This window comes from Elephas maximus, chromosome 10 (assembly GCF_024166365.1).
Source record: "Elephas maximus indicus isolate mEleMax1 chromosome 10, mEleMax1 primary haplotype, whole genome shotgun sequence".
In the NCBI taxonomy this organism is placed as follows: Eukaryota; Metazoa; Chordata; class Mammalia; order Proboscidea; family Elephantidae; genus Elephas; species Elephas maximus.
In genome coordinates, this window is record NC_064828.1 from 13025479 (window position 1) to 13048251 (window position 22773).

The 22773-nt window shown below is 38.0% G+C and overlaps 1 protein-coding gene across 1 annotated transcript in view; it reads left to right on the forward strand.

The window, feature by feature from the left end:
* The window catches only part of UBR1 (ubiquitin protein ligase E3 component n-recognin 1), a 156925-nt gene that overhangs the window by 118346 nt on the left and 15806 nt on the right, over window positions 1–22773 (forward strand). Inside the window, exons 30-39 of the mRNA XM_049899674.1 lie at window positions 326–531; window positions 1907–2000; window positions 2954–3103; window positions 5821–5918; window positions 8384–8477; window positions 11824–11972; window positions 15011–15066; window positions 16273–16369; window positions 21321–21388; window positions 22439–22589. Coding sequence (XP_049755631.1) covers window positions 326–531; window positions 1907–2000; window positions 2954–3103; window positions 5821–5918; window positions 8384–8477; window positions 11824–11972; window positions 15011–15066; window positions 16273–16369; window positions 21321–21388; window positions 22439–22589 — 1163 coding nt within the window. The remainder of the gene's footprint in view (window positions 1–325; window positions 532–1906; window positions 2001–2953; window positions 3104–5820; window positions 5919–8383; window positions 8478–11823; window positions 11973–15010; window positions 15067–16272; window positions 16370–21320; window positions 21389–22438; window positions 22590–22773) is intronic.

Below are 22773 nucleotides of genomic sequence, written 5' to 3' on the forward strand. Positions count from 1 at the left end.
AGGTTTTCTAAAATTTCTTCAATAAGCATGTATTATTTTTATATTCAGGTAAAACAGACAACTTAGCTCCTTGGTACGCTAAATTAAATATAATATACATTCTGTTTTGTCGCCTGCTTATTTTGTACCCAGTGTATTTTCTAATAAGCAGATCAATTGATAAAAATTAGAAAGATCGGGGGGAAGATTTTAAGCTAATATTGCTAAATATAATTTTTTATTTTAATTTTTAAGGTTCTTGCCCTGTAGTTACTTAAAATCTACCAAAATATATAAACAAGTGATCAAAACATGTGTCCTCATTTCTCTTGGTTTCTTTTGGTAGCACCCCAGCAGTCAGTGACTACTATAGGATTGCTCTGGGTCCTAAACGGGGTCCATCCGTGACTGAAAAAGAGGTGCTGACATGCATCCTCTGCCAAGAAGAACAAGAGGTGAAAATAGAAAACAATGCAATGGTATTATCCGCCTGTGTCCAGAAATCCACAGCCTTAACCCAGCACAGGGGAAAACCCATAGAACTCTCGGGCGGTATGTATTGTCTATTAATATCTTTTTGAGCATTTGTTTTCATACTTATGTAATCGGAAAAAAAATGATTTGAAAGAAGTTTGGGGTTGAGATTGTATTTAGTCTTATTTGGTCAGATCATAGTTTACCTGTATATAAAGTGGACTCACAGTTTTTATATGCCGTGTTGGCTGCTTTATTTTTTTTATCACTTGGCCACATTGCTTGCTCTGTCTGTCTGACTGTCTGTATATCTATCTCTTACTGTTTCTTTTTGCTGATCCATTTAAAAGTAGGTTGCATATATCATGCCATTCCATCTCTAAATATATCCATGTTTATTTTCTAAAAATAAGGACAGCGTATTCTATACCTACTGTACCATTATTACATTTAAGACAATTAATAGTCATTCTGGAAAATCCTTATTCAGATCCCTCACCTATCCCCAAAATGTCTTTTATAAGTAGACTTGTTTTTTCCCCATTCAGGATCCAAACAAGTTTCATGCATTGCTTTTGGTTGTTACGTCTCTTCCAGTAAATTTTAGCCTAGGACAGTCCCTTGCTCTTTTTGTTTGTTTTTTATAATAGTAACTTTTTTAAAGAATGCAGGACAGTTGTCTCATACAGTGTCTCACATTGTGGATTAGTCTAATTCTTGCCTCATGATTAGATTCATGTTAAGTGTTTCTTTGGCAAAAATACTAACTAGGTAGTGTTTTGTACTTCTTATGTCACATCAGGAGTTACCTGCTTTATTTTTAAAGTGCATTTGGAGTAGCAATCATGATAATAAAAGCTAGCATTTATTGAATACCTAACGACATGCCAGACACTGATTAAGTGCTTTACGTGTATTTTCTCACTTAATCTTCACAACAACAGCCCTGTGAGTTAGGGACCAGTATTAGCTCCATTTTACAGATGACGGAACTGAGGGACAAAGAAGTTAGCAGCTTGCCCGACTAAGGCCACAAGCTGTAATTGGCAAAACCAGAATTCGAACTCATAGTCTGTGCCCCTATTTACTAGATTATGCTCCTTAAAATTATCATCCAGTAAAATTACTCTTAAAATTAAAAGAATAAATTGTGGTTGAATCTTCAAAAATGACTACAAGAACCAGAATAGTATAGTTAAAACCTACTATTCAAAGTAGAAATTCTAGTCAAAGATAGTTGTCATTAGTTAATATTAATTTTAGAATCATATCTGGGAGTCTAGCTTTGTATTTTCCTCATTTAACTGCCTATTAAGAATAAATATTCTGCTATTATAATATTGTGACCCTCTTCTTGAACATTCCTAAGAAAGTTTAGACCAGATAACCTTTTTTTTTAAATGATTGTGAGAGATATGTATAAACACCTCTAATTTTTTTCTTCCTGTACCAGAAACCCTGGACCCACTTTTCATGGATCCAGACTTGGCATATGGAACGTACACAGGAAGCTGTGGTCACGTAATGCATGCAGTGTGCTGGCAGAAGTAAGTTGTCCTTATGACGTATTCTTGAAAGAAACTAGGAACATGGAAGTACACTAAAGGCCACAAAAAGGCATGTTTTCTTATGTCGTCTTCTTTCCTTCTTATTTGAATCATTGAAGCAGTTTTAATTACTAGTTCTCTTTGCATGGTATGGAGTCCCTGGGTGGTGCAAACTGTTAATGTGCTCGGCTGCTAACTGAAAGGTTCGAATCTACCAAAAGGAGCCTGGGAAGGAAGGCTGGTGGTCTACTTCTGGAAAATCAGCCACCGAAAACCCTGTGGAGCACAGTTTTACTCTGACACACATGGGATTATCATGAGTTGGATTTGACTTGACGGCAGCTGGTTACTGGTTCCATGGTACACGTTATTATTAGCCTTAGAAGTTGGTGTGTAGAGTTATTAACTTAAAATTTTCACTGTTCCCTGGTGCTTGCCTCCACAAACTAGTTGCTCTTAGTACGCATGTAAAAGAAGCAGTAATGTTTATAAAAATCTCACTCCTCTCCACCCATAACTTTGAGATAGAATAGGACAAGAAATTCCAGTTATACCTCTGGAAGAGATAAAAACTCAGAAATGTAATTCTTAAGGTATCTTTTGTATAGAGTTTAACCTTTTGGCATTGAATTAGAATATTTAATTTTCTTATAATAGCCCTCACTGCTTCACTTGGTTGTGGGAAGCTGAGGGAAATAGTGTCTGTATTGTGTCTCCATACTGTTGAGGCAGAAGAAGAGTTATAAGCCAGTAAAATTATTTTAAATTTTTATCTGCCTGATGTGTCTTTCAGTTTGCCCTCAAAAGAATGGGCAGCCTGTTTCTTCTTTAATAGTTATAACTTGAGTATTTTTTCACTGTAGGTTCTAAAGATCTTTTCATTTGGATTAGAGCAAAGATACATCCACACATGAGAAGGGACCTATGTTTTATTGTTGTTTTTAATCCTGCAGGTATTTTGAAGCCGTACAGCTGAGCTCCCAGCAGCGCATTCACGTTGACCTCTTTGACTTAGAGAGTGGGGAATATCTTTGCCCTCTCTGCAAATCTCTGTGCAATACTGTGATCCCAATTATCCCTTTGCAACCTCAAAAGATAAATAGGTATGTTTCCATTTATGTTTATATTAATTTTTAAAAAGGTATCTTTAATCCTTATATTGGTTTCTGTTTTGGTTAAATTACTAGTTTCTTTTTTACTATTTAGTTAATATTTTTTTATTTCACCACTTGTATCATCCTTCAAAAAAACTTGTTTTAAAAGTCCCAATTTTAGGTCTCTAAGAAAACTGGAATATTCATTTATATGAATATGTTGTGCACGAATCTTCCAGTAGCCATTTAAAGCAGTGGAACTCTGGTATCTATCTTAGCATTCACAGGAGGAGAAAAAATATGAAGCAGATTAATTCCTCTCACATAGCCTTTTTCTACCATCAGAGTCGCGATTTGGAGTTTGGTAGCTTTAAAGGTACTTTTAAAATTTAGTTATTTTTCTGAAGATCCAACTGCTATAGTTTTGAGAGACACTGACAAATATTAACTGTAAAATAAATAAAAACACGACTCTTCATATATCTGTGAATATTTAGAACTTCATTCTGATCATCTATAAATTAATTTAATAGCAAATTAGTTTTTGTTTTCTTAGGACAAAGCACCACATTCTCATTTATTATAGTTATTATTATTACTGTTTCTTTAAAACTGAATTAAATTTATAATGATAGGCCTAAGTTCCCCTAACGAGAATTATTTTGTTGATAAGCACACTTTTAAAATGTCCTCATAACAGTAGGTTTGACCAGTCAGTAAGTTGCTCTGCTGCTACTAGTCCGTGTCACTGGAAAAACCTGATTTGGAAATTGTCTTATGTGTACCATATTGGGGCACGGAATGTCATCTTATAGGAAGGTGGTGATGTCAGAAAGCTGTAGCTTGTATTTATTGAGCAATTTATATGTTCTAGGCACTGTACCAGGCATTTGCCTCATTATCATATTCAATCCTCACAGTATTTTTCTGAAATAGGTACTGTTACTCCTATTTTAATGTAAGGAAATGGAAACTGTGAATAGTTTTACTTACTTGTCTCAAGATGGACCAGGATTTGAACACAGATCTGACTCCAAAACCTTCCCTAATCATACACATGAAGACAAAGATAAAATAAGTCATAATGCAATAAAGTGACTTCCAGCTTCTTATTAGCATGAGCAAGCTGTTTTTACACAGCGGTTCCCTAAAATACAGATTATTAAACGTGAATTATTACCTCTAAGGGAATATGCAGCACCTTCTTCCCTAAAAACGTTAAGAATTGGATACTTAAGGGGAGTCTTTTCTAAAGTGTGAAAATTGACCTTTAAGACTGGGCCATAGAACCCTGAGACACTTTTATAGTAACAATTTTGGTTACTCAGGATCTGAAATGCATAATTATATATAATATTTTATTTGGCACTTTACCTGTATGAATATATATACATATATATGTATATATTTGTATGTGCCCATTTTTCAGAAACTCAACATAAATGTAATCCAAGTTATTAAGGTTAAGAGTATATAAAAATTTTATCAAAAGTAATAATAAGCTGGTATTTTTAAAAGAAAATTGGGCATAACTAATCATTGTACACTTTTATTTATGAAAACTGAAAATTTCTTAGATCAAATTTGTGCCTAGATATGTAAGTTCTGGGCAAAGTTCATTATATATTTTAACTCAAGACTATTTATTTTATAGTCTTTTTGGTTCCCTTTGTCATTAATAACTGTCTGGATCAAGTACCTGCTCTTATGGAATGTACATTCAGGGAGGGAAGACCAAAAATAAACAAACAAACACAAAGTGTCAAGCAGTGAGAAATACTGTGAAAAAACTAAAGCAGCGGGGCAATGCCTAGAGACCCACCAGGGGCATGGCTAGGACGGTCAGGCGGGGGCCTCTCTGAGCTGGTGGCTTTGGAGCAGAGACTGAATGAAGTGAGGGGCAAGCAGTGCCACTCTCTGGAGGAAGATAAGCACAGGCACTATCCAAAGCAAAGGCCCTGAGGTAGGAACACAGTCAGCAAATGTGAGGCGCCACAGGAAGGCAGGATGACTGGATGGAGTGAGCAAGGGGCCGGCTGATAGATGAGGTTGGAGGTAGCAGTAGGAACCAGATCGTAAAAGGGTGTGTGGGCTAAGATTAGGAGTTAGAGTTTTTATTTTATGTGTGAAGGGAAACCATTGGAATGTTTTGAACAGGGAGAGATATCATCTGACTTACATTTTTAAAAGATCACTCTGGCTACTGTATGATGAATATGTGTATAATAATGAAATACAGGAGTAGAAGCAGGACAGACATTTAGGAGTCTGTTGAAGTAGTCCAGGTAAGGAATGAAATGACTTGGGCTAGGGTGGTAGTGATGGAGGTATAAAGAAGTGGTCAACTCGAGATCTATTTAGAAGGTAAAACCTGCAAGACTAGCTGGTGACTTAGTGTGTAGGGTGTGAGGGAATCAGAGAAGTCAATGATGACACCTAGGTTTTGACTCGAGCACCTACAATAGTGATTCTATTTCCTGACATGTATTACTTATAGGGGATGGGCATATGGGTGATATCTTATTCCTTGTACATTTCTATAACTTTTAAATCCCCTTTTTCAAGCTACATTTTTAGACACGTGTTTCTATGACCTAGAACGTTAATCTAGAGGAATCTAATTTTCTTTGTACTGCTTTGTTTCCCAGGAAAGACTCTACAAATTCCACTTTTCAGTTACGGCTTTGTGCCCGTGGCTTTAATAATTTTTAAATATCATTTTTCAGTGAGAACACAGAAGCTCTTGATCAACTTTTGACCCTGGCACGATGGATACAGACTGTTCTGGCCAGAATATCAGGTTACAATACGAAACATGCTGAAGGTTTGCTTAAATTTATTTTGTATGTAGCTGTGTGAAAATTGTCAGAATCTTTCAATTTTCTTTTGGAAAAAAAGGGATTATTACTAAAATATGTTTGCAAGTAGATTTCTTCAATTTCAGAAGAATAGAGGATTTTCTAGTCACTTTTTATACAGGGAGGCAATACGGGACATTGGTTACTCTGGAGTCAGACTGCTTGGATTTAAATTTTGGATCCACCACTTACTGGCTGTGTGATCTTGGACAAGCCACTTAACCTCTCTGTTCCTCAGCTTCCTTATTTGCAAAGTAGGGATAATAATAGTACCTATCTCATCAATTTAAGGATTAAATGAGTTGTTATATGTAAAATATTTAGAACAGTGTATGGTACATAAACAGAAAACAAAGACCAAACCCAGTGTCATTGAGTCGATTCTGATGCATAGCACTCTTTAGGACAGAGTAGAACTAACTGCCCTATAGAGTTTCCAAGGAGTGGCTGGTGGATTTGAACTGTTGACCTCTTGGTTAGCAGCTGTAGCTCTTAACCACTGCGCCACCAGGGCTCCACATTGTATTAATTAATACTGTTAATAAAAGGGCATTAAAAAAATTTGATGACGAAAACTTTTTGTGAGGCTATAAGTGGTTGAAGGGGGCAAAGTCCAATATTTAAAAAGGAATCATTGCTCTCATATTATTCCTTCATTAGACTGAAAATTGACTAAAACTATACCTAGAAAATATTCCAGATTATTTTTAAGGTATTCTGCTCAAAATATTTATGTTTTATTTCTATCATTAATACTTTCCTGTATTTATCCAGATTTTTCCTGATTAATTTACCATCTGCCATAGTTTAATCATTTATGTCCTTTCAGTCTTACACTTTTAGGAAAAATGAAGGGTATATACAAAAGCTACAGACAACAAATAGGGATGATGGTTTTATTTCTCATCACCCTAGTCAACCCAAGTTATCAAGTATTTTTTAAATATTTTCTCATACACACAACACTGTATAAGGCTTTTGTTCCCTACCTTGATGACTTCGCAAATTTGCATATTACCTTGTGAAGAGGAAATGGCATTAGTAACCAGATCTTTATATTTCAAAATAATAAGCCTCGTAGGATTTTTAGAGATGGGATTGATCAGTAGAGGCTGAAGTAGTAGGGGAAGGTGTCCTGGGAGAAAGTGGGATCTGATTTGGCCTTGGTCCAAATCTGTGGGTAGTGGGGATAAGGAAAGCATTCTGGTAGAGAAAAGAAACCGTATTTAAAGAAGTATGAGCGTGGCATTTTCAGAGACATTGAGAAAGGCTGGCCTGCCTAAATCAAGGCTGCACGGTGGGCAAGAGTGGAGAGCGTGGGGCAGAGATATGGAGAGTTGTGAATAACAATTTGGACTTGGTCATTTAGAACCATAGTGTTATGGAGAAAGAGGGGCATCAGCAGTGACTGAGTTTGGCAGTGTCCTGTCTATTCTCCTTCCTGCTTTGTTAATTTAATAGCAGAATCTTTTTCACAAGTGGTGCTCGTGGGGTGACATTTGTTAAAATCTGTTTGCTGAAAACTCACAAAAGATCTTATTTCGCTAAGAAGTATGTACCTACTACTTTGCCACTTGTTTAAAGTACTGAGAATTCAGTATATGAAGTTCTTATTCTTTATAGTAATTTTAAGTGACATGTGTATCTATATATATCTCAGAATGGAGATGAGGAGGTACGAGTCAGTGAATTTGAAATTAAATCAGTAGAAATTATCTAATCTGAAGAACAGAGGGGAAAAAAAAAGACGCAGAAAAAAACATGGCTTTAGGGACTATGGGATAATAGCTTTTAAAAATCCAACATTTGTGTCCTTTAAGTCCCCAAAAAAGAAGAAAAAGAATGGTGCGGAAAAAAATATTTGAAGAAGTAATGGCTGAAGATATCCCAATTTTGGTAAAAGACATAAATTTAAAGATGTTTAGTGAGCTTCAAATAGATAAACTCAAAGAAACCACACCCAGAGGCATCATAATCAAATTGATGAAAACCAAGGATAAAGAAAAAAATCTTGAAAGCAGCTAGAAAAAACAAAACACTTTTCATACACGGGAACAATAATTTGAATTCAGTTAAGAAGTGGAACCATGGAAAGGTTTAGTACTCACCCAAAGTCTTAGTGACAGTAAGTAGCAGAGCAAGGATTCAAACCCAGGCTGCTTGTTTTCTGATCCTTTACTCCTAATCACTATTATATGCTGCCTTACTAATAGAATATGATACAGTCAATAAAATTGGAAATATAGGTAGAGAGTTATTGACGTGGAAAGACATTTGTGACCTATTAGGTGAAAAAGCATAGGATATAGAATAGTACTGTATGATGTTGCCCTTTTTAAAACAAATTGATACATGTAACATTTATATAGAGAACAGAAAATCATCCAAATTTTCTCTGTGACTATCTTTCTTTTTCCTTTTAATTTATAAGGAGAAAACCCAGCAATTCCTGTCTTGTTTAATCAAGGAATGGGTGATTCCACTTTTGAGTTCCATTCCATCCTGAGTTTTGGAGTTCAGTCTTCGTAAGTGTCTAAATAGTTAAGAAAAGTTTATAAATGATTGTGAAAATAAGAGTGGAGAACATTTATTCCTTCTTTTCTCCCTCCCTCACTCCCTCCCTCTCTTCCATCTTTCTTTCTATATTTGTAAAATTGTTTCTGTATCCCAATTTTTTATCTTGTTTCCTTCTCCCTGGAGTGTTGTTTGTATTAATACAATTAAATGGTTTTGGATATATGAGTAATATGTATTAAGTTGAACCATCAGAAATACAATACAAGACTGTTTTTAACCAACTAAAATGTCAATTCTGTATGGTCCAAGCTAAGAGGACCAGAATTTATGAGACCTCAGTTGAAGTCATATCTAACTTGTTCTGTGACTTTTAAAAAGTCTTGGATCACCTGTCATGGATTGTGTCCCCCCGAAATATGTGTCAACTTGGTTGGGCCATGATTCCCAGTATTGTGTGGTTGTCCTCCATTTTGTGATTGTAATTTTATGTTAAAGAGGATTAGGGTGGGATTGTAACACCCTTGCTAAGGTCACATCCCTGATCCAGTGTAAAGGGAGTTTCCCTGGAGTGTGGCCTGCAATACCTTTTATCTTACAAGAGATGGAAGGGAAGGGAAGTGAGCAGAGAGTGGCGACCTCATACCACCAAGAAAGAAGCACCAGGAGCACAGCGTGTCCTTTGGACCTGAGGTTCCTGCACGAAGAAGCTCCTAGTCCCGGGGAAGATTGATGAGAAGGACCTTCCTCCAGAGCCAACAGAGAGAGAAAGCCTTCCCCTGGAGCTGATGCCCTGAATTTGGACTTCTAGCCTACTAGACTGAGAGAAAATAAATGTCTCTTTGTTAAACCCATCCACTTGTGCTATTTCTGTTATAGCAGCACTAGATGACTAAGACAGAATTTGGTACCAAGAAAGTGAGGTGCTGCTCTAACAGATACCTAAATATGGAAGTGTTTTAAAACTGTGAATGAATAAAAAACTCAGAAGGAAGTGAGGAGAACTGTTAACACCGGAGAAGGTACAGATGGTGAGAAACAGCAGCAGAGGACGGGCAGCAGCAGTGAACCAGCAGCAGCAGAACCAGAAGACCAGTGCCAGATAGTGCTGAAACTGGCCCACGGAGTAAGAGAGCCGAGTGTCTTTGCTCAGAAGGCTTCCTGGCATAGCGGGGTGCTTCCAGGCACTAACTGGTGGAGCTAGGCTTGCCGACCCACTGAGTCAGAAAGCTGAGTGCCTTCCAGCCAGAGTTTACTGTTGCAGTAGTGTGCCTCCAGGCACTTATCCGTGGAGTTACAGAGCTTTGGAACACTTGCTCCAGCAGGGCAGATGCAGGCATGAGGCCCAAGATGTTGAAGAGCCAAGGAACCTGGAAGCAGAAGCTGAAGAGACAAGGAACATGGGAAGCTGAGCTGCCTCAGTCTCAAAGGTATGGCCATGACCTCTAGGGTTTCAAAGACCTCTATGGCCTGAGTGGAGTCCCCACTCGGACTCGGAGAATGGTGTACCTAAAGCCGAGGGAGCAGGATTGCCGTCGCAGTGGGCCTGGAAGGTGGAGCTAAAGCCCAGAGCCGAGGGGCCTCCACTCAGAATCCAGAGAGTGTGGCCAATTTCTAGAGTCTGGAGGGTAAGGCCATTGTGTGAATTGTCTCGGAGAACAGAGGATTATTTGCAGAGCCTTTGGGGCTAATGTAATGTGTTCTGCTGACTTGCTTGGTGCCTGTTAATGCCTTCTTTCCCACCATTTCTTGCATCTGTAATAGAAATTTCTAGCTTGTGCCTGTTCTGTCATTGTACTTTGGAAGCAGATAACTTATATTCTAGATTTCATAGATGGGGAGGAAGTTTTGGATTTTGGACTTGGAGTTGATTTAATACTTTCCTATGATATAATGGGGAGAATGTGTCTTACAAGTAGCAAGGACCTGAATTTTTGGGGGACAGTGGGTGGGATGTCATGGGTTGAATTTTGTCCCCCCAAAATATGTGTCAACTTGGTTAGGCCATGATTTTCCAATATTGTGTGGTTGTCCTCCATTTTGTGATTGTAATTTTATGTTAAAGAGGATTAGGGTGGGATCATAACACCCTTACTAAGGCCATGTCCCTGATCCAACTTAAAGGGAGTTTTTCTGGAGTGTGGCCTGCACCACCTTTTATCTTACAAGAGATAAAAGGAAATGGAAGCAAGCAGAGAACGGGAACCTCATACTACCAAGAAAGCAGTGCCGGGAGCAGAGCCTGACTTTTGGACCCTAGGTTCCTACACAGAGAAGCTTCTAGTCCAGGGGAAGATTGATGAGAAGGACCTCCCTCCAGAGCCGACAGAGAGAGAAAGGCTTCCCCTGGAGCTGATGCCCTGAATTGGACTTGTAGCCTACTAGACTGTGAGAAAATAAATTTCTTTCTGTTAAAAGCCATCCACTTATGGTATTTCTGTTATGGCAGCACTAGATAACCAAGACACTACCCCTCTCCCTCCCCCAAATTAAGTTTTCTTATATGTAAATGGATGTAATGGCCTCCTATCTTATAAGGTTATTGGAAAGACCCTTTGAAAATATGAAGACACTTTGAAAAATGTAATGTACCAAAATCAGGTATTACTATTTCATGAATACTGTTGAGAGTACATTTTTCTATATGTGATCCTTGTTTATATTACCTATCCCATTACTGGGAAACCCCGGTGGTGTAGTGGTTAAGTGCTACGACTGCTAACCTAAAGGTCGGCAGTTCAAATCTGCCAGGCGCTCCTTGGAAACTCTGTGGGGCAGTTCTATTCTGTCCCATAGGGTCGCTATGAGTCAGAATCGACTTGACAGCAGTGGGTTTGGTTTGTTTTTTTTTTTTTTTTTTTTTTGGTTTATCCCATTACTACTGAAAATGCTTGTTACTAATGAAAGTTCAGAAATTATCATTCCAGGTGCATGGTATTATTACACACACACACACACACACACACCTATCAACGTGAAAGTACTTCTTGGTCCCTTTTCCAGACACTAAAATTTATTAGGTCACTAATGTTTCCTGTGAATTCCATTCCTTCTGTGTTGAGTTTGTCCCGTAATTTGGACCCAGCTGTGATCATTAACTACACCTTTTACAGGAAGTAAAGTTACATGGGCCATAACCATTTCTGGGAGATATTTTTCTACCTATAGGATATACAATCCTGATTTTCCCACTTTTTTCTTATTGAATAAATCTTCAGAGACTCTGATTTGACAAAGAACAATTTACATGTGTCAAAAGGAGTTAAATTATTTCTGTATTTTCAGTATTTAATATGACTTTTCAGTAGGAAGCCCCTTTAATAAACCATATGTACATTTTTCTTGTTTTATTTTTAGGATCAAGTATTCTAATAGCATCAAGGAAATGGTCATTCTCTTTGCCACAACAATTTATAGAATTGGACTGAAAATGCCTCCTGATGAAACTGACCCTCGAGTCCCCACGATGACCTGGAGCACATGTGCTTTCACTCTTCAGGCAATTGGTAAAGCTGACACGAAGACTGGTGTGGGGTTTCATAGGAAAAGAATTAACACTGATTGGCCTTAAATTTATTCCATTTTTTTTTTCTGATGGCTCGGAATAGTTTGGTTTGTTAAAAGATAATTAGTATCTCAGCAAATTAGTGTAGCCTGATGTCAGTGAGTCTGAGAAGTTTTTAAATATTGATCTCTTTTCAACTATTCAAAGGCCATGTGCTACAGAAGCTGAAAATGCTTGAAAAGGATAGCATGCAGCAAGCTACAGCCAAAAGGTGGCAGATTTACAACGCTAAAGGATCAAGAAGGAGGGGCAAATAGAGGAAGAAGAGTTAACCCAGTAAATGTTTAGTTATTTTTGTTCCTTTTGTAATTTGAGTGAAAAAGTGAAGAAAGCCAAAGTCGCCTAAATGATTGCCAGAAAAGGGAGAGGAAGACTGAGAGATTAGCACACAGAAACCAACCAGATGTTACGGGAAGCCTACAGTCAAACTCTCTTATTGGTGCTTTGTTGAAAGCTTCCTGTTGAAAAGTGTGGTGGTGAAGAATCACTTGTTGTTAGGTGCCGTTGAGTCGGTTCCAACTCATAGCCGCCCTGTATACAATAGAGCGAAACACTGCCGGGTCCTGCACCATCCTCACGATTGTTATGCTTGAGCCCATTGTTGCAACCACTGTGTCAATCCATCTTGTTGAGGGTCTTCCTCTTTTTCACCAGCTGTCTACTTTACCAAGCATGATGCCCTTCTCCAGGGACTGGTCCTTCCTGATAGCATGTCCAAGTGTATGAGATGAAGTCTCACCATCCTGGCTTCGAAAGAGCTTTCTGGCTGTACTTCTTCTAAGACAGATTTGTTTGCTCTTTTGGCAATCGATGTTGTATTCAATATTCTTCACCAACACCATAACTCAAAGGCATCAGTTCTTCTTCGGCCTTCTTATTCATTGTCCAGCTTTCCCTTGCATGTGAGGCAATTGAAAATACATTTGCTCATTACAGTCATGAAATACAGTACTATATAAAAAAAATTTCAGAACTGTAATTCCTACATATCATCTTTATCCAAGCCAGTTTCAGTATCTCTTTTTAATATGAATTTCTGGTGGTTGTTTTTAGTAGAACCTACTATATTTTCTTCATTTACATATGTCTTTGTAATAAGAAGCTATTTTATCATTTGAATTATGTAGTGTGAAACACTTCTTTCCCAGAGCCTTCCTGCACACCAGCACCAGTCTGTGTGAACAGATTTTAGGAGCCACTTCCAGACTTGTTAGACTTAGATCGTTGGTATAAGATAATACGCTAGTTTATATTTTTCTTTGATCAAATAAAATAAGAAATAGAAAAAATGAGGTTTCAGTAGAATAGAATCTGAAGAAATTGATAAGAAATGTAAAACATTCTCTTGGAGTAACGATCTGCCAAATCTCTTCAGATTTTCAGTAAAGGCATTTAATACTTTAATATCTTTGAGAAGACAAGTATGAGGAATCAGGATTTATATTCAGACCTGGAACATAAAAGGAGATCTCAGTTTTGTCATAAAGGCAATAAATTCACCGGACAGAGGACTAAATCTTGCTCTTCATATGTGGTTCAGTAACCTAACGTCGCTGTTGTTAGGTGCAGTTGTGTCGGTTTCCACTCATAGCCACCCTGCTACAACAGAATAAACCACTGCCCAGCTCTACGCCACCCTCACAGTCCTTGTTATGCCTAAGCCCATTGTTGCAGCCACTGTGTCAATCCATCTTGTTGTGGACCTTCCTCTTTTTTGCTGGCTCTCTATTTTACCAAGCATGATGTTTTCTCCAAGGACTTATCCCTCCTGACAACACGTCCAAAGTATGTGAGATGTAGTCCCTCCATCCTTGCTTCTAAGGAACATTCTGGCAGTACTTCTTCCAAGACAGATGTGTTTGTTCTTCTGGCAGTTCATGGTATATTCAGTGTGCTTTCCCAACACTGTCAACTGAAAGGCATCAGTTCTTCTTTGGTGTTCCTTATTCATCATCCAACTTTCACATGCATGAGGCAGTTGAAAACACCATGGTTTGGATCAGGTATACCTTAGTTCTTAAAGTGACAGCTTTGCTTTTGAACACTTTAAAGAGGCCTTTTGCAGCAGATTTGTCCAATGCAATGTGTCATTTGATTTCTTGACTGCTGCTTCTATGGGTATTGATTGTGGATCCAAGTAAAGTGAAATCCTTGACAACTTCATTCTTTTCTCCATTTATCATGATGTTGCTTACTGGTCCAGTTGGGAGGCTTTTTGTTTTCTTTATGTTAAGATGTAATCCATACTGAAGGCTATATTCTTTGATCTTCGTCAGTAAGTGTTTCAAGTCTTCTTCACTTTCAGCAAGCAAGAAGATAGGAAATAAGCCTTTTATACTCATAAACATATCTGATGCAAAGAATCAGTGAAAATAGTATAATTTAACAATAAAAACCTTGGCCAACAAGGCAAAATATATTTCTGAATCCATGTATTTTTAGTATTTTCGATTGATCTTTTTTTCGACTTTTGGTATGCTCTCATCCTTTTTAAATAATGTCTCTAAGAACAATAAAGTTACTTTTATCTGCCCTAAGAATTATTTTAAAAACAATGTATTTCAGATAGTTTTTAATAGAATCTACTATATTTTCTTCGTATAATATAAAAATTATATGACTTAAGATTATATGATACAAAAAAGTATATGACTAAATATAAAAATTACCTGTTTAAAATATTTTTATATGGAAGAGATGTTAAAATGAATAAGGCTGCTTTCTTTTTCCCACACATTCGTGGTAGATTGCTGTGGGGATTTTATTACTTATACTAGTAATTTATAAATTGTCTACATTTGCTTTCCTAATATTCTTTCAATCAAAAATTATGAAATTTTGTCATAGACTTAAATATGAGACTTTGAAGAGGGAAAAGTGAAAATCATATAGTCAAAAATATGATTGGTTAAAGGAAAACTGATAAAATTGTAGCAGAATTCAAGATTCATTATTTTTATGTTTTTCTTGTTCTTTGAGAAAACCTGTTGGGAGATGAAGGAAAACCTCTGTTTGGGGCGCTTCAAAATAGACAGGTGTGTATATCCCAGTAGGGTACATGTAACTTATGGTATGCTTTTTTGGGGAGTCCATGGTTAATTTATTCATTATTTGATTTTTATGCACCCCCTTTTCTCTAAAGATGAGCAGAATGCTATAAAAAAGTAAGTCCCTTGCTGCTTATAGGAGACTGAATGGCCAGTGTTGTGCACTGTACAGAACTTAGTCTCGGTGGGTGAATGTAATTCACAAACAAAGAAGTTTCACGTGATAATTGACTGCTTTTCTCCCCTCTCTGTTTATTGCCAAGTCAGAATCCTGGTGTCTCCTACATTGTTTGTCTCTTACTAACTTTACACCATCAAACAACATTGATGATTAATGCTGGCTTAGTTCTAGATAAATCATCATAATGAATTTAAAAAAACAAAAAACTAAGCACTGGCTCCTTGCTTGGCAGATCCTGGCACTATGACCGGACTATATTCCTACCTCAGGCCTAAGCCTCATAATGTAGGAAAAAAAAAAAAAAAAAAAACACTGCTGTCAAGTCGATTCTGACTCATAGTGACCCCATAGAGTTTCTATGGCGTCTTTCTCCTGCAGAGCCACTGGTGGTTTTGAACTGCCAACCTTGCAGTTAACAGTCCGGTACTTTAACTACTGCACCACCAGGGCTCCTTTCATAATGTAGAGGATCCTGGAAAACAGTGCTCAAAACAATGTGCTCAGCAGCCCCATAAAGACAGAAGAGAAAACTGAAGGCTCCTTAGGTTACCTTCCCTGCTGGTTTCCTCCTGTTTTCCTGACAGCTGGCAGAGGGGACTTGTAATTCACAAATGTGTTTGCCCACAGTTCCTTTCCTGCCACTGGGGAAGCAGAGACCTCTTCCCTGAATTTAGTAGCTGTCAGCCATCATTTTAGAATTTCTACAGCTACATTTGCACAGGCCTCAATAGAACAAATTAGACCAGACATTGAGAAACTGACTTTGTAGAAAATGAATACTTAAACAAGAAATGATTGTAGCTTTAATCCTCTTTATCATGTTAAAAACTATTAGAAACTTGGTAAGATAATAAACCTTTTAGAGGTATTAAGAATATTGTAGTTTATTTATAAGAATGGAAAATACATGATGAGTCTACAGCTAATTCCACAGAGTGGAATTGGTTTTTGCAGTGAATGATTTAGACCTATCGGCCTTCCTCACCTTTCTCCGTCCCCCTCTCACAATCTAGCACAACGGTCTGAAAGCATTAATGCAGTTTGCCGTTGCACAGAGGATCACCTGCCCTCAGGTCCTGATACAGAAACATCTGGTTCGCCTGCTGTCAGGTAGAGTCTCCTCTAAATTATTGCTGTTGTTATTTACATGTCTTTTTCTACTGCCTGACAGTGAATTTCATTGGGAATACCACATTCCAATAATTTGGAGCACTCACTAAAAAAAAGAAAAAAACTCTCCCTGTGATCCCTGCAGTTTCATAAAAAATCAAATATTTTCCAAATGTTTTTAACTCACATCGTTTCTACTCACCTGTCTCTCTTGGCCTGGACTTGCCTTTTTGAATCAGTATCTACAACTGCCAGCATCCTAGCGAGGAATAACGTGGATGGATCATTTTAAAATACTTTGAATTTTGTTGGTGAATCAGAATCACGTAAAATAATAGAAATGCTGAGTGTGATAATCTCAGAACTCAGGTACATGTCCTTTTCTTCAAGAGGCAGGCTGTAACTGATCTTGTGTTCTCATATTCTGACAAGTTAAAAATTTACTAAGACCTCATATGATACTCTCAATATAGAAATTAAAAGAATTAGATTATACGATAGAAGCTGATTTCGCTTTTAGTATCTTGTTGGTGTTGTTAGTTGCTGTTGAGTTGTTCCGACTCATAGCCACCCTGTTTACAACAGAACTAAACGCTGCTGGACCTGCACCGTCCTCATGAACGTTATACTTAAGCCCATTGTTGCAGCCACTGTGTCAATTCATCTCATTGAGGGTCTTCCTCTTTTTCCCTGACCCTCTACTTGACCAAGCATGAAGTCCTTCTCCAGGGACTAATCCCTCCTGATAACATGTCCAAAGTATGTGAGACAAAGTGTCACCATCCTTGCTTCTAAGGAGCTTTCTGGCTATACTTCTTCCAAGACAGGTTGTTTGTTCGTTTGGCAGTCCACGTCATATATAATTTTCTTCACCAACACCATTAATAAAAGCACTTCTTCAGTCTTCCGTATTCATTGTCCAGCTTTCGCATGCATATGAGGCTACTGAAAACACCATGGCTTGGTTCAGGTGCACTGTAGTCCTTAAAGTGACATCTTTGTTTAGCATTTTGTTTATCTGCATTTCCATTTGGACAGTTGAGTTCTAGTACAGGAGACCCTCTGCACTCAAAAGGCCAGATTTAGAAATGCTTTTTAGAAGTCTCTTTGTTCCTAAGTCCAGAATGTTACAGGTAGGAGCCCTGGTTGCACAATGCTTAAAGCACTTGGCTGTTAGCCAAAGGTTTGAACCCTTTAGACTCTCTGTGGTGTATCTGCCGCCATAAAGATTTCAGCCTAGGAAACCCTTTGGGGTAGTTCTCCTTTGTCCTGTAGGGTCACAATGAGTTAGAATCAACTCGATAGCACACAACAACAAAGGGGGGTTTAAGCTTGCACTGTCCAGATACATTTCTAACAAATAAGAGTGTTACTTGTTTTTTAAAGCTTCAAAGCCAGGCATAGTTTCCTTATAACTGATCTAGCAAGCATTTGTTCCCAAAATAGACCTGCTTCACTCCCTTCAAAATCTGTTGAGGCAGGCACCTTTTCTCCTTAATCCACACAAGCTTCTTAGGGAGCTTTTCCTGAGCAGTTTCCGCTCACTCTGATGACCTGCGGATTCCACAGCTCCATCCAAGACTGCCTTCCCAGGTTTATTAGACTTCCACCTTGCTTGGCTTTTATATTTTCATATTAATTTCCAGCCATCTCCTGAATTAATGTCACACTAATAGAAAAGTATTATTGTTGCTGATCCCCTAGGCACACACTTAACAGTTTTTCCCTTTTTTCACTTACCTTTTTCTCTTGCTGGTCAGTTACACAGTCCAGATCTTTTCATGTGTTATATGTGCCTGTCTTTGTTCTTTGGAACTCTTTTTATTATTAAACAGCTTATCCTGTTTGCATGGGGCAACATCTCACTTTATTACTATTTTGTTTTTATTTCTTAATTTCTTACCTCCTTCCTTTCAGTCATAATGAACCCCTTTTTACCAGCACTTGCAGATAACCCCGCTGCTTCTGCGGCCGGGACCCCATGTGGGATTTCTGTTTAAAACATCTCAAAATAGTCACAAACGTCTCAAACAGGGGAGACTGAACTGATGGTGCATCACTTCTGCTTAGCAGTAGGTGATGGAATTGATGCTCTTCCATGCTGTAGTATAGCTTCTTGCCTGTCTGTGAAAATGTATTGGTAGGAGCATTTTTATTTGCAAAAGCTCTGTGGTCAGTGTTAGGGCTATGAAGTACATAAAGAGGTATAAGATATTATCCCTGCTGTCATAAGGCTTACAGAACTCTGTGAAAGAATCAAAAACTCTGTAAAACCACACGTTATAAAGTAGCCAAATGCTAGATTTGTGGTGCAGATAGGTGCTCCAGGAATTGAGACACAGAAGAGTGCACTGTGGGTCTCTGCTTTTATCTCCTCTAGCAGGAAGTAGGATATGAATTATCTTGAAGGGAAGGTACATAGTAGATTAAATTGAGAGGAACAGAAGGGGCACTGCAAGCACAGGATACACAGTTTGAACAAAAATTGAGGAGGCAAAGTGCATGGTATGTCCAAATAGACAAGTTTGGTGTCTTAGGCTGGGTTCTCTAGAGAGGCAAAATCAGTGAAGCCTTAGTGTGTGTGATTTATATCAAGGAAATGGCTCACATGGTTGTAGAGGCTAGAAAGTTCCAAGTCTGTGGGCCAGGCTGGAGGCTTCTCCTGACTCACGTAGCTGCAGGGGCTGGCGATCCAAGATCAGCAGGCAAGATGGCAGGTCAGCTGCTAGCTCAGGTCCCAGGAACCAGAGGTCAGATCAGGAGCCAGCTGCTGAATCCAGAGTGAGCAAAGGGCAGTGAGCTTTGCCAGAAAATCCACATATATTGGATGCAGGCCACACTCCCAAGGAAACTCCCATTCAACTGATTGGCTGCTCATAGCATGTCTCACCATGGAGGTGATTATGTTACATCAGATCTCATTATGGAGGTGATTACATCATTACATAGCTGCCAAACTGCATCCCAACTGCCCAACCAGCTGAGAATCATGGCCCAGCCAAGTTGACACACATCCTTAACCATCACGACAGGAGTGGTTATACCTATAGATAGAAAAGCATAACATAGTTTTAATAAAAAAAAGAGGGTCTTTAATGCCCCAATGAGAAGTTTGAACTTTATTCTTTGGGTAATTGGGAATCTTTGAGAAGTTTTTGGACAGTGGTATTTTAAGGTTAATTTGATAGTATTTTGTAGATTAAATTGGAGGAAAGAAAAATTCCTGTCTAGATGTAGCAGCAGGAACTGGGGAAGGATTTGGGGTAGGCTGGAGTGGAAACAAGATTTTTAACTCAAGTGAATAAGAGAATGATTGACAGGAGTAAGGATGCCCAAAATAGGGCTTTTTGTGCAAAAGGCGATCACTTTTATTTTGATATGTTAATTCTGCAGCAGCAATGAAACATATGGTGACCTCTGCTCACCACATGCTAGGGACTGTTCTAGGATCTTCTTATGTACATTTTATCTCTTCTAGCCATCTTCCTTCAAGGAAATTAATGTTCAACACATTTACAGATGAGGAACCTGAGGCACAGAGAAGTTACATGACTTGTCCAAGGTCACAAAACCAGTAAGAGGCAGAACTAATATTTGAACCCAGACCTGACTGTAAAGCCTTTGCTTTTCCCATTATATCACATAAACTTTGCCAAGATGTTTAATTTACCATAAAAGTGAGGTTTAACTGACAGATGCCAAAACTGACTTTCGATTCCAAAGGAATTTTAAAGTAAGTATTTTCAGCAGCCAGAAAAAAAAATAGTTTCAGAACTGCCTGTATGTAAAATTTGATGACAGAAGAAGATATTTCACTGGCTGAAAAGGTGATGGAATTAAGGACAAGAGATTAGGAATTATTAAAATGTCCTGAGAGTAAAACAAATTATAACAATGAGAAAAAAATAAGATAGGTAGTATCATAGACATGTTAACTGGTATATCAGAAATATTACTGAAATTTTTTAATAATGTGGCCACGAAGCCTAGAACTAGCAAGTGATTTATTACAATCAACTAGTTAATGGCAGAAGCCTGTGTCACTTTTGTGTATTGATATAGCCCATATTAATACCATTTGAGTGGGTGTCTCTGCCAAGCGTTGGGATAAGTGCTTTAAATGCATATGTTAATGAACTCTCCCAACAGTTTTGTTTATCCTGTAGACTTAGAAGTTAAGTCACTAGCCTTTGACACATAGAGCCAGTACTGGACCCCAGTTCTGACTTCAGAGCCCAGGCTCTTGAACTTTGTGCGTTTTGCTTAGAATCTTGGGTTTGGGGTTAAGAAATTGACTTTAATCTCAAGAGAGTCTTCTCTACCTCTTTTTTTTTTTTTTTAAATAACAGCTTTGTTGAGATACCATTCACTTCCACATTTTGTACATACACAACCATTCCTGTTCTTCCTGATTTCTTAATTTCACCTCCATGGCGCTCTTGCCCTGACTTCTGAATTCGTGGCTTTTCCTTAAAGACTGATCAAATTAGGAAGATAATAGCTTTTGAGTGGCTGCATTTCCTTCCAAACATCGATCCATATAAGATGTTCTCATTTTGTTCAGAAGGATCTTTCTGCCCTCCCCTCACCTGCACAGCTTTGCGTGCTCTCTCACAGAACGTTTTGAAATATATAGTTAGGTTAAAAAGTGTTAGAGAACATTGTAGAAAATCAGTCCTTTTATCCTTTCAGCAGAGATTGAACAGTCTATTTCAGGTATCCTCGCTCGTTTATCCTTTCCGCCTAGATCTTCTTACAACCCTTAGACTGAACCAAGGCTTTCTAGGAGCCGTTTCTTAGTTCAGTTTGTCTTTAATTACGGTTTCTGTATCTTAATCGTGTGATATACTAGTCTGTTATATTTGTGCTTTAGATGTATATATCTTGCATTCTATTCAAACAATATTGCTGTCTTACTGACTGAATTACATTAACTTTTTTTTTTTTTAAGTTGTTCTTCCTAACCTAAAATCAGAAGATACACCATGCCTTCTATCTATAGATCTGTTTCATGTTTTGGTAAGTTTATAGTAAAACTTTTTTTTTTTACATCTCAAGTTAATAGTTTTACATGTTTTCTTCATTTGAATTTATGCTCTCCACTCAATATTATAAATTATAGGTGTTCAACCTATATAGTTTGGTGTTTTGTCCATTCTGTTTGCAAATAGCTGTTTTGGTGTGTGTGGTACAGATTTGACTGAGACAGTCAAAATCACTTTAAAAATGAGAGCACGTTTACTTTTTAATAGGTCTTGTCCTGGTTGGTTATATTTACTTGGTGTCCATACCTGCAGACTTTTCTAAGTCTGCTATGTTATGCTCCACCCCCTCCCCTTTTCTTTCACTTGTTTACATATAAGCTGCGAATAACAGTGTGACTTATCTTAAAAAGCATTAATTATTTGGTGATGGGGCTACGCCATTAATACATCTAGGCTTCCCACAAACATCTAGGGACAAGTGGCAACTGTTTTCTGAGTTTCTCAGAGAGCTTTTCCATCCCTGTAAATTTCTATATAGTGTGATTACTACTTTAAATTGGGTTATAGGGAGAACAGTGGTGAGATTGAGGGGAATGTGGAGCACGGAATTTGGGGATGCATGGTTAGCTAGCATCCCCATCCCTCATTATCCAGGCTTCTACCCAGTGGTTTTCAGCCCCAACTATCTGTTACAATCTCATGGGGAACTTTTAAAAGAATTCCAGTGCCTGGGCCTACTCCTAATGATTTTGCTTTGGTCGTACAGGAGTGGGGACTGTGCATCAATGTTATTTTAAGAACTCTGCCAAGTGATTATAATGTTGAATCTTCTGAACACTGGGGTTAAGAATTATTACCTAGACCTCAAATAAGTTGTCCCAGCCAAGGGATAACCTGTTTGGTGATGACCTTTGTCTTCCGTTTATGGTACATTATATTATAATATATTCTGTTGAATAACTAGGAAAACTGTGGTTATTTAAAAAAAAGCAATGTAGTATCTGGTGCCCTTTACATTCAGTTATGAAATTAATTTGTGTTGGTCTCTTGTTGTTACCGTGTTGATGTCCATTTTCTTCCATAGGTAGGTGCTGTGTTGGCATTTCCATCCTTGTATTGGGATGACACTGTTGATCTGCAGCCTTCATCAGTTAGTTCTTCCTACAACCACCTCTATCTCTTCCATTTGATCACTATGGCACACATTCTTCAGATACTTCTTACCATAGACAGAGGTAAACCTCCCATCTGGGTGTTGACTGTAAATAACATTTCCCCAAGCTTTATTGGCAGAATTAATTATGCTTGTGGTTAATCATATTATGCATTTCTAAGTACTGTATTATGTCTTTGTTAAATGATCATTTATTTGTTTCTCCGTGAATGCTGTTTAAACAGAGAAAGGTAGAATGGCTATGA